Genomic DNA, 13246 nt, shown 5'->3' with positions numbered 1-13246 from the left:
GTCAACGTTCGCACCGCCCTCTCTTTCTCGGAGTTCCAAGCGCTTGCATATCACCATGGCCTCCGAGATTTACCCACGCGCGCGCCGCGGTGGATCTCGGAGGCTATAGTATCACGTTTCACAGGAGCAACGGCCAGATATCAGAGGAAATTTGTGGGGAACCAATTTAGTGTGGGCATGCTTGTGGTTTTCGAGTGACCTAACAACCATTACTGCACTGTGGGACGTCGACCAACGCACGATCGCCTTGGCTATACGGTGAAGCAGTGTGTGCCCTCGGAGTGCGGTGAGGTGCGTGTCTTCCTACGTGCCGGGATTCGTTAATAAAATGTGTCGTGCCGCGTTTTGCCTCATCATCTTCCGAAGCTCAACATCGTGGAGGAGCTACTAGTCGCGCCTCGCCTACCGTTAATGTGCGTACAGCGTTTGACGCTCGGCATTGGACAGTACGCCATTAAGGGGCCACATACACAGCTTCGCTGGTCATCTACCTTCACAGAGTGGAATGGCATTGATATTTTTTATAACGTAAATGCATCTCTTTCACGTCTGCGGTACCTGGTTCAGATACGGCTGGCCCTTTGACGAACCAGCTTGGTATAGCTGGGAAAGGCCCTTTGTGTAATGATAAGACCAGGCATGTGACATTTAATGGTCTTTTACTTGATCATTACAAGCCTTTCCAATCAGGGAAGTCGCACGATATGGTGGCTGGCTGAATTGTTTAGTTGGTTTGCGCTAAAAACATGAAGACGCGTGATTTTCTAACCAGTACTTGCAGCTTTAACTATCTGAGATTTCAACTCCCATTTGAATACTTCGTTTTTGCTGGTTTGTCGTGGTTTTAGCGGATCGCAAATGAGACCAAGACTAAGGTAGAAAATTTCAGCTCGTCTATTACTGAAAGAGCCAATGTGTTGGTGGCGGACGTTGTATCAGTGGGGTTTGCGTACCTGCGACTCAGCGAAAATTTGATCGCTTTGTGACAAAAAATATCCTGCAGTGTGGTTTCTCTCTCTCTCTCTCTCTCTCTCTCTCTCTATATATATATATATATATATATATATATATATATATATATATATATATATATATATATATATATATATATATATATATATATATATATATATATATATATTCACACATACAGTCACAACCCTATGACGCCAGCAGATAATGAAATCAGGAAAGCATAGGGGAAGTTATTCGTCGTTTAATTGAATAAGCTATCCATATCTACCAGGCTTTGCTTGCATGTTTGGTCGGGCAGGTATAGCTGAATGAATATTTCGCAGACATCCGGAAAATTTCGCAAAAAGGCAATAAATTTTGCAGCTAGCTTAATTTCGCCTGCCTATTTATTGCAAATAAAATCCGTCAGAGTTGGCCCCAATATCTCGTTGCGTACCATTCTGTGCCCCGAGGTGCACCAGACACCACTCTGGGATAAACTCCCCCCCATATATATATGATCTCAGAGAGCATTCTATTGGCGGCAAATAATTCTAGCAGTTTCAAGTTTCTAAATCATCAACACCTTTTTTGTTGGCTGGGTCAGCAATGAAGATTGCTCTTTGTTAAATTAGTTGGTTGATAACCACAGAACATATTAATATATTAATGAGCGTGAAATGAAGCCGGAAACTAGTTTTAGGTTTGAATTGTCTACGTGTTTCTAAAACATGTATTAATATCTGCTAACATTTGTTTGACTTACTTGTTGATGAGAAAGCCAATTCAGTAATGAATTGTTCTATTAAGATAGCCTTGCTTGCTTCGCGATTGATGGCTACGAATGAAATTCACATTACCTTCGTCCAGTATAGCCGGGGTTCAATGCATATTAACTTGTTATCTAGACTAGAGTGTACTAGAGCATTCTAGTACATGTTTCGGAAATTTAACAGCGCAGAACAGACAAGGACGAAAGAAAAGAAAAACACGACACTGGCGCTGACTCACAACTGAAGTTTATTTTGAGGAAAGTCACATTTATATACACAGGCCAACATGTCAACAACTAAGCGATTGTTCAAGCAAATTTGCAGCCATCCTGGTTACTTGTCGAAACACGCGTGGAAAACATCAGTGCGTCATTACGTGGACAAAACCAGTGCGTAAAAACATAAAATACCATAAACTCAATAGAAAACTTCTTATCAAACTTAACAACAACCTACCGTGAAACACTTTCTTCCAAATATCTCAATTCTTTTTTACTAAGAGTGACACACGGTGCACTGATGCACCTTTCCCCTTCCCTATCAATATATAAAGCTGTCGTGTTCTTCTTTTCCTTCTTTCTTGTCTGTTTTGCGCTGTTAAATTTCCGAAACATGGATCACCATCAACTCGCCCAAGTTTCTCTTCTAGTACATTCTATTCTAGGCCAAACCACATATTTCGATTAGCTGTGCTCAGGAATACGTAGTCTTTTCATTCTTATTTTTACTTTTAGCGTTCACTCACAAATTCTTGTTGTGACATCGATCTGCGCAAGTGAATGAGCACGGCCGCTCGTTGGAACGAGAAACCGAAAACAAAAATGCCTGTTTCGTCTGACGAAATTGTTAAAGTAGTCTGGCCACCACACTCGACAAAGAAGCCATTGGCCATGTTTCAAGCCGGTCCAAAGCCGCTCCAATCGCTTTCTTTTTAGCTTTCGCTGCCGAGTTCCTTTGCCTGTGTTATCGTTTCTCAGCAGGGCGAAGGAATGTCCCAAATAAGGGGACGACGATGCGTGCAATGAGCAACGTCCGTCGAGGTCGAGTTAAGCTTGTTTATCGTGTGCCTTACTGGACAGCGTCGTGACAGCGTTCAACAGCAAAGCTAATGCGGCTCGAAGATCTTCTCAGACGACGACGATGAGTAAGCGGTCGGAACGACTGTCCGCGGAACGGCCGACGGTCGAGGGCTCGGAAAGAGCCAGCCGATCGCCGGCTGACGGCGACTTGGACCCGGACGCTGACGAACTCGAGCGATTGCGCTGCTCGAGCGTGCAAACGGAGCAAGTGATCGCCGAGCGCAACCGACGCAATGCTCGGCAGCCCAGCGCCGGTTACCCGGGGTTGGCGTTCGGCGGCTCGGTGTTCTCGTCCAGCACACTGATGCGCTTCAGGTTGATTGCCAACGAGCTACACAACATTACCAACGTGCAGCTTAAGCGTGCCGAGGGCGAAGTGTCGGCGCTGCGCAACCGCATCAACGCGCTCGGGGAGAACTTGGGCCGCGAGGAGACTGAACTTCGCCAGGCGAGCCAGGAGGTGTCACTCGTCAGAATGGAGAGTCAACAGGAGGAAGGCGACGGCAAAGAGGACGGTGAGATGTCGCTGCTCGACACGCAGCTGATCGAGTCTAAACTCAGGTACGAGGCTGTTGCCCGGCAAATCGCGCTTCTCGACGCCGAGTTCGAACCGACCAAGGCAGCTTCGCCGTGTGGTGCCGAAAACGACTCAAGCTCAGTGGCGTCGACGTCTGACGCCGCCGCACCTGTTTGACTATTGCTGTGTTTCGCACCTGACACTGTCAATTGAGTGGAAATGTGAGTATGATCTTGTTGTGTGTCGCAGTAGAGAGCTTTCAGCGCCTCTGTGGTCAGTGAAGTCAGGTGAGGCTGTCGCGAAATTGAATGTGATTTGTAACGAAGCTTGCGCTAGTTGGTGTTTCGGTGGTTTGAAAGAAAGCAGGTCGGAAATGGCCCAAACTAGCGTTGCTATCCGCCTACAGGTGACTCAGTGTTTCATCTTCTGTACGACTTCCGCAGCATCATACTTGTTAATTTCTTACCTTCGCTCAAACCTAGTGTGCCTTTTAGTTGTCAAGCTCCTGTAGTGTCAATATTGTTGTTGACGGGCTCCCAGCAATTCTATAATTGTTGGAAGACTGCTGCTGCAGAATGTCACTTGCGGTGACAATGCAGTGAAGTAGCTGAGGCATACGTACTTGGGCACACAGCCAATGTCAGCAATGAAGCAACATTCTACCATCACAAGAAATAAAAAAAAAATGTATATATATATGTATGTATTCAGAAACCTTATTATGAATGTGACAGCAATTGCTGACATTTAAAAAAAATTGTGAAGCAATAATGCATTGCAGCTATAGAGGCATATTTACGTGCAATCGGAGATGGTAGTAAAGGGGCATAAAATTGTCCTGTCCAGATAATAAAACATGACTTGCTTGGTTTTTGAATATATATGTCAACCCCATCCCTTGAAAAATCAACCTTCAGATGTATTGTTAAACAGTACTGGCTACATTGTTGCAATATTGAGCAGAACTGAAACTTTTTATATTTCTGGTAGAAAAGCCACCACATGTCCAAGACTAATGCTTATATAAGTGCAGAGTGTTGCCACCAATACCGCACTGGTAGTGACATGGTTGAGCGTAAAGCATGAAGAATGTGTCACTGATAGAAATGTTCTATATATTTATTGTGCTGAAAAGTAATATTTTGAATTACATTTTTATCTTGGTGACTATTGCAACTGCACTGGGGCCAGCCAGGATGCTTGCATGGTGACATCTGTGGTGACATATGTTGAATTGTGAGAAGTCTCAGCCAGTGTTCATCTGTGCTTGAAGGCACGCCAATAGGTATGAGTCTCAAAGCATACTGTGCCCCTTTTGGCTGTTGCTTTATAACACAGCAGTATAGCATTTTCTCTGTGCTTTTAGTCACAATCTCTGTGTGATAAGTGCACATGCAGATACTGCAAAACAAGCACCCAAACTCAGCCATCCGTTTGTGATAACGTCTAGTGCTTCCTCTGGCTATCTGTGGCACAAACACTTCAAAGCCCGTCTTTAGAAAAGATCTATCTAGTGCCTAAATTAAGTTGTGGCAGCTTTAGATTACAGTACTGCCCTAAGCCACATGATCTTTGTCATGTGGGGAGTGTTTTCCTTGTAGTGTTCTACAGGGGAGAAATCTCCTTTGATAGGTTTGAGGGTAAAGTCCATTTTCATGATGTATTCTTTCTTAGATATCCACTCTTGCAGTTCTTTACACGTGTCCTCTGCTGACTGCAAGCAGCTGCGTTAAACCATGCCTTAAATGCAGCTTTAGGTGCCCAATTTTTGTGAAAAAGCCTTTTTAAAAAAACCTGAGTGCCTTTCAGGCGCACTCCTCATGGAGTGGTGACCTGTACAGTGACTTGCACTTTTTTTTCTAGCACCTTTATTAGAAAACCTTGTGCTTACAGTTGCTCTGTCTAGGCTCAAATTTGGCAACAAATGGCACTTTTAGGCCAGCATCATTCAGTAAGACATTTTGCACCTTGAATGTCTAGTTCATCAGCAAATAAAAAAGAAGCCTACCGTTATATGTGCACTTCATGATTGGAGACTAAAGCTGCTACTGAGACGACTGGTTATGGCCACCTGCCAGCAACTAAATGTTTCGGCAAACGAGGCAAACCATGATTTCAAGTGTTCACTTGAGCGATGTAGACAAAAAAATGCAATTTTGTTGTAATATTTACTGACAAAGTATATTGGCGAGAACTTCAGTATACAGAGCAGGCAATGTGCATAAAATTTTATTTTTAAATTGATAGAATAAATGCAGGAAAGTGTAAATACTTGGAGTGCCATTTGTGGTAGTGAAAGTTATGACTTTTTGAACAATTAATAACTGAACACACCAGAACACTCCCGAGCTCAATTATGTGTCCTGGTTTTACATCATAACTACCATTGCAGTGCTGCCTGCATGTATTGTGTTTGCTGTTGTTAAGCAAGTGGCAGCTGTGTTACTAGCAGGCACATGTTTTGCTAACCACGAGTGTCGACTTGTCCTAGTCCTGAGCACCACATGTAGTGATCTGTATCTCTTGCTGCGGTGCATGAGGTCAGCTGTTCGATCCCTGGCCACATAACTGGTCAAGATGACAAAATTTAGGCAAGCCTGCGTAGTGAGAATTCAGCACACTTTTGACTTCTTATGGGTTAAATTTTATTATAGCCATTTAATAAAGCATCCACCATTGTCACGCTGTGGCTTTGGCATATAAAATGCACTATTTTAAACACAATTACTTATGGGGCTTTTTCAAGTAGGTTGAATGGTGCAGTAAACTCTTTGGTGAAAGATTATCCAATTACTAAAGAATGGGTGCTAACCTTGCTATTTCTTTTTCTTCTTTTCATCTGATGCTGTTCTAAAGAAAAGAGAAGAAACTGAGTGGTACTGAAGTTGGTTTCATTTCTATGGGAAAATCAAGGGCGCAGGGTAGAGTTTAGGTGAGGGTCTTGCTTTAATTGAAAACTTTGATCAAGTAAGCAGGAGATGCTTCAGTGACTCTTCGTGGCTGTACATTTTGACTATCGGTGGCAGGAGGCGAGTTTTTTCCGGCCTGTCATTTGAGGAAGCTTTGAAATATTCTAGTGTAAGTGTATTGTGTGTTTTATGTACACCGTAATGTGCCTAAATGATACTGTGCCTTGGTGAACATTGTTACTACTACTGGGGGGTATTCTATAAATGTCCACTTAGCGTACATGTTCATTTTGGCTGCTGTTGAAGTGCTGATTGGCTGGGCTAGGGTTCCAGGGAGAAGGAAACAGGCACCCACAGTGAGTTTTCTTGTCATGGGCTCAGCTCTGGCCAGTCAGTGGCAGCTGAAATGGACAGTTCACTAGGTGGACATTTACAGGATACCCCATCACTCCTCTGTTATCACACTGTATACATGCAAATCTGCTCAATGGAATGAGTCTCTAATGATGATGAATCTACCTACATATAGAGCTGCTGACAGAATTTTTAGAACATGGAAACCAGAAAAAATATATGACATCATGCAGACACTGCATGAGAGGACTGACTGAATATGTGTGCAACTTATACAGTGCACCACTCAATTCTGGATATGAATTTGTGCCTTAAGTAAACCAATATTAAAGTGACCTATTGTAGTAACCTGTGGAGATGTATTTGCCACATCAATGCTGTGCTTTGCCAAATGAGCGACTTTAATCTATATCTTGAGCACAAAAGACCTATATTGAGGTTTTTGTTATTCACATTAGTGAAAATTGGCTAAAAGAAGCTCGCTGATGAATAAATCCTTCATCACTGCAGCAAATCCTCGTTTTTTTCTTGCACTTTGTTTAGAAATATTTTGTCAGATAGTATCAAATAAACTTCAGCAACAGCGATTGTACACGATAGCAGTTATAAAGCAGGCTGCTACATAATAGGTTTATGGCCAGTTCACTGCGTATGCTGTGCCAGTATGTGCCTTTGCTCAAGCTGAAGCCACCCAGCTCTCTGTTGTCATGGTCATAAACCAAGCCTAAACTATGTGTCTTAGCACTGGTTGAGCTGTCTACAAATGAGGCCCGCCAGTGATGTTCAGAAAGTTCACACACCACTGCAGATGTTTGTGGTAGCTAATGTAATATTGCACTAGCAGTTACTATCACTGCCTCGCACTTGAGGTGAAATTGATCGTTTTATTTCCTTGACTTCTATGTTCTAATAACTTCTGTGAGCAGCTGTGTTATGCCCAAGAGACGCAAGTTGGCTGACTGATTTCTTTGTTTACTTAACATATTCTATTTCTCACATAGAATTTGGGAAGTTATGGTCCTTGTAAGCTTTGCAAGAAATCTATTGCAGCAACAACTTGGTGCCTTCATACATGTGTAAAAGTATCGCTGAAGTTATAAAATTATGCCCATAGTTTTACTAAACTTAACTTTTTTTGGGCATGGAACTGGCTTTTTTTTATGTCATGTGTTGTGAAACTATTTTTCCAGTCATGGTATATGTACCAAAGACCGTGGCTTATATAAGCTGTAAGCATTGTAGATTTATAAAGCTGCTACATTAATTTAGTGCATTGATGGTGCAGTCATGAGACTTTACATATTGCAATTTTTAAGGAATTTATAGAGCAGCCATTAAATCTCTATATCTTTAGAATAGCACTGGCATTTCCTGGTTAGTGCCACAGATTTCAGGTCCTTTCTTAGTACTGCCAACTGTTGATGGTATTTTTCCTGGCAGGCAGCTATCAAATGGTTCTAAGATTGCAGCTCATTATTTCACCGATAGTGCTTTCTTGGTACTTGTATCGTTACTGTGTCATGCAACCATTGTTGTTTTGTATTCTGTAAATTTCAGTGGTAGCGTGGGCTCACTCTTTATATGTTAGTTTCATAGTGATAAAGTTGTGTTGGCTCTAACCACCACCTTAAAGAGACACTCAAGGCAGAAATGTCAAGATTGATTGCTATATTTTCAGAAACAGCAAACATGTTGGTTTTACCAAGAGCAGAGGTTTGGTAAGCAAAGAAACCGTGAAAATGAACAACAAATGCTAGGGCTAATTTTAAATTCCTGAAGCAGCATTGTGTGACACAAGAAACCTTGGCAGCAACTGACAGATGCTAGTTAAGTCTATACTTTGAATATGTTTTAAAACATGTACCGGAAACCTTGTGGGAGGGGGGGGCTTTTATTTTTTCCATCTTGCAACAATGCAGGTTCAATATTGCAAGAATATTGTGAGGTCTTGCACACCATGCAGTGTGAACCATGCATCATAATTTTGGCCATCATACTGTGATTTTACTATGCTGACAAACAAACTAATGATTGGTCATGCCTGATTTAGATTTTCCTTTAGTGTCCTTTTAGTGTGATGGAGTAATGTGCTTATAGTTTTATATAAAGTCACTGAAGGAAAATTATTAGATGGGAAATACTAGTTCTCATGGGTAGTCTACTGGTATATATATATATACTCACAGCTCCAGCATGGAAGTTCAACCACCGTGGAAATGATAAAGGGTGCTTGGCTTTGAGCATCCTTGCGGCATTGTGTATTAACTTTAATGAGACAGTCTGGCAGGTATGACGATTACTGTTCAGTTCGTTGCAAACTACCTGTGGCAAATGTTCCTTTCGAAGACAAGGTCTTTGTTGGAGACTTCAGATTGATTTGGGGTTTGTGGGAACTATGTATCTGACTGCTTTTGTCTCGTCAAGTTAAAAAATTTGAGGCCTTCTAGTGCACATAGAACAATGACAACAACAACAACCACCACTACAAAACACGCCAAAATGAAGCTTGGGACGAAATAGATGCAGCAGGTTAGCGTGACTTATGTGCGGAGCAGTAATAATGTTTATTTAGCGCAAAAGGGCCAAAATTAAACGCGGATGTGCTCGTCCAAACTCGACGTGCCTAAATACGGAAATTGAAGTGTGAGTTTACCTAACGAAAAATATGGGCCGATTCCAAATGTCGTACAGCCAAAAATGTGGGATGATCCCGAAGATAGTACAGTCTAAACAACAAACCACCTGATGCACTAATGCATAAGTGGAATATGAACCAAATGTTAAAAAATGTTGCATTATAGTATTGAACAGAATGTCTAATATACATTTTTGCACCGTGTTTTAAAATGAGGCAAGGATGAAAAGGAACAAAAGGCTGAAAAATGAAATTTTATGTCTCAATACTCGCAACGTAATTTGCAAGAGGGCACGAGCCATGTTCTGAGGCAACAACAGTTGGCAAGTCACTTCACCTGGGAGCCAATCTGTATGCAAAAATTCAGATTGCTCGCAATTTATGTTAATATCACCATGACACTAATATAAGAAAAGCCGTGACACATAGCCATGTGTACATTAAGTATAGGTTGATTTTATAGTTATCTAGTCTTGAAAGTGATAGTTTTTGTCTTAGAACTACAACATCATACGTTGTTAGTGAGCCGAATATGGTTAGCTTGACCAAGAGACACAAACTGTTCAGCCGAGATAATAAATCTGGATGCATTGTTGAGATGACTCTCAGAATACCTGTACGAATATTTGCCCTTAACATAGACCTCGTATTGAACAAAAAGAGAGGGAGAAAGAGAGAGAAAGAGAATACGAGAATTAGCGGAGTATCTGAAGTTTTTAGCCAACACAGGCAGAATTACTTTTACCAACTAGCATGCTCCAAAGTAGTAGCCCTGACTATCTGGCTATAGCCAAATATGTGAAGGAATCGCATATCAAGCTTCGATTCGAAACGATACTATTCTATTTTATTCAAAGTTAGCCCAACCCAAGCATGACAGGTCGCAACCACATTCATAGTCCTGAGTTTAAAGCCCAGTGGTGGCAGTGTGCAAAAAATACTCCCTGTTCTAGTTTCAAACCTGACTCACAGGATTCTCTCTCTCTCTTTTCGGTGCTACTTATAGGAACAGGAACACACCACGAGAAACAAACAGACAGCAGTGTCAATGTGACATAGTCGTGCGAACATAGTCGAACATAGTTGTTATTCTGCAAGAGATTCGAAACTTGATGTAAAACAGTACCCCTGTCGGGTTGGCAGATTTAGCGTTACTTCAAGTGCAATTTAGCGTAATTTTTACTCTACATTACTGTCATTCGCGGTCGATGAGTTGGGGAATTCTTAATAAGACTAGCGGAAATTGCCGTTAACGGCCGAATGTTAGTTGTGAATGATCATTTTAATACTAATTCACAATTATTGTTACAGCTTATTCTTAAATATCAACAAAGCTAAACCATCCTTTTCACTCCCTCATCCATCGTCAAAGTGCAGAGGTTCGATCAAGTTGGAAAAAAAAAAGAACGTCGTATGGATTGAAGCTTTTGTTTGCAAATTGCCTCTCTGAATTTTGGACATCATCTCTCTTCTGCTGCTGACCATGTCAGTGAAGTCGCGGTATTTCTCTCTGCCTAGCACAGGATAACTTCTAAAATGAAGAAAAAAAAATATTGGACAGCAATCTGGGTGTGAAATTTCCTAAGAGAGTAGTGAACTTTCCTAGTGTTTTATTTTGTTCCTAAACGTCGTCGCTATTAGCTTCGAGCCCTCCACGGAGGATCATGCAGCCCATACATGGCGTTCTGCTGTTGAGCATGAGGATGCGGGTAGGGTCCCGGTCATGGCGGCCGCATTTCGATAGGGGCACAATGCAGTAACGTTTGTGTGCTTCAATTTAGGAGCACGTCAAAGACCCGTAGGTAGCAAGCAAGGTCCATGTTGCTTTTGCGCTGTTACCAAAATTACGATGAATCCCAGGTGGTCAAAATTAACGCGGAACCCTCAACTAACAGCGACCTTCGCAGCCCACCGCGCAGTTTTGGGACGTTAAACCCCACAATTTTATTACTTCGAAATGCACTTAGCATCACCGTGTAGCTCTGTTCCTACAAAACGACAATGGAATGAGGCACACTGGTGGTTGAAAGTGTTGCTACGTTAGCAGTACAACAAGAGTATGGCCGCGTTACTGTCATTTGCCGGTCCTAACAAAGGTATTACTGTAGTTCCTCGAATCTAAGCACTCCGCTAGTTGTATCTTCATGAGAGAAAAAGAAGTGTTAATGCTGTTTTATTCGCTTCGTATCTAAGTGCGCTTTCTCACTTTGGTCCATTATCATGACATGAGCACGGAAAAGACAAACCATTAAAGAGGGACACTCAATCGAAAATCAAGTTGAGCTGTATTAGTAAATCACTTTTCTACAATACCATAACAGCCACTCTCGCCTTGATAGGAGGCGTGATAAGCCACTAAAGACGCAAAACCTAAGGACGGGGGGGTAACGCCGCCTTGAATTTCCCACGCCAGCTGAGTGTGACGTGCATTTTGAGGGTGCCTACTTCCTTCCCTTTACCCACTCCCCCATATAGGCCTGGAACCATCATTTAAGTATACCATTTCTCTGCTTGGGCATAGTATTAAGTTTTTGTTCATCGGTAAAGATGGACTACATTGTATTACAAAGGAGCCAAAGACTGAACTTCGGTTACACTTACAGCGCCACAATGGTCGATAAACAAAATATTAAGTACATGACGTCATGCTGACATACCGGCATTGAAGTTGGGCCTTCATTTTATCTTTTAGTAATCAACTTCCTACAGCAACATTAACGAAACGGACTATTTTAATGATAGTTTTATCTACCAAAACTGATTTATTGTTTCTCCTTAAATTCGAATAAATGCGGTACCTTTACGCACGGGGCTGCTTTACGTCATTCGAACGGTGGTTGAACGATCGCAGTGCCGGACAGCTCTGTGGTATCACGTTCTGTAAAACTCTGTGCCGCCGTGTTGCTTTAGGCGCATGACGCACGTTGTGCCGAGTTGTGACATCGATTGTTTAGACACGTTATCGGGCAGAAATTGTGTGCATTCGCGTGAAGATGGCAAGAAAAACGAAAGACCGGTGTTGCGTAGCCTCCTTACTTGTGTCGAGACGCCGAAGTAGCGGCTTGCCACTTTCGCTCGTGACGAATTGTTCCGCCGGGCGGCGGAGAACACGTGTCGCACAGAACAAAGGGTGGCTTCGTGGCCGGTGCTCTCGCACAAATGCATTGTTGTGTACTTCCTCGGGCCCCTTGTTGTCATTCTTTTTCACCCTATTATGTGAACTGGCGACTGGAAAGCAGTAACAAACGCGCCCGCAAGGAATTGACGTTTTGTCATACCTCGCGGATCACTCGTGCAAGAAATGTGGGAAGTGTGCAACAGCTAAAACGAACTCCGTGCCAAGCATGATTTTTTTTTTCTCGCCCGTACTCATTTTTTTTAAATATTTTGATTACCCGCCTTTGTATTGTGCAATGCAGTGCAGGCCTGAGGGAGGAAAAAGAAAAAGACGGCTGCCTCAACTGTGGAATAGCAGCGAATGTAATTGTTATACCGTTTACAGTGTTTGAATATTTTGTATATATCAATTTTTGCATTAAACAATGTGCGAAAGTGTGACTTTCTTTATTTTCATTACTTGCGCATTCATAGGACACACAGACCGAGGCCACATTGTTTTATTTTTGTCTCTCTGACTGTGTGTTTGTGTGTGGGGGTGGGAGAAAGAGGAGGACGGGATGGGGCAAAGATGTATGCAAAAAGCACTACCCGAAGATATGAAATCCGTATGCGAAGCCAACTTACAGCGTCTCATTTTACGCTGTCCCGTTTTCAATATCTATACAGACGACAGCAATATTTTTTTCTACGTGGCCGTATGGAAGCTTTACGGGACGAAATTTTCGAAAACCCCGATCACCTAGTAACGTTCACTTACTTAGGCGTTGCTAGCGGCCTGGCTCGCGCGATTTAGTGGGTGTCTACTTCTCCTTCGTATCTTCCTCCTTCCCCACCGGCACCCTTCATCATCATCATCATAATCATCATCAGCCTGGTTATGCCGACTGCAGGGCAAATTCCTCTCC

The 13246-nt window shown here is 42.5% G+C and overlaps 1 protein-coding gene across 1 annotated transcript; it reads left to right on the top strand.

Moving 5' to 3' along the window:
- Nucleotides 1-2633: 2633 nt before the first annotated feature.
- On the top strand, nt 2634-12779 carry LOC126536464 (uncharacterized). The gene has a single exon (XM_050183427.3). The coding sequence runs from the start codon at nt 2868-2870 to the stop codon at nt 3498-3500; it is 633 nt and encodes a 210-aa protein (XP_050039384.1). The 5' UTR covers nt 2634-2867; the 3' UTR covers nt 3501-12779.
- The last annotated feature ends 467 nt before the right edge of the window (nt 12780-13246 follow it).

This window comes from Dermacentor andersoni, chromosome 4 (genome assembly GCF_023375885.2).
Source record: "Dermacentor andersoni chromosome 4, qqDerAnde1_hic_scaffold, whole genome shotgun sequence".
Lineage (NCBI taxonomy): Eukaryota > Metazoa > Arthropoda > Arachnida > Ixodida > Ixodidae > Dermacentor > Dermacentor andersoni.
Note: the sequence above shows the minus strand (reverse complement) of the source record. Positions and strands in the feature narration are given on the sequence as shown.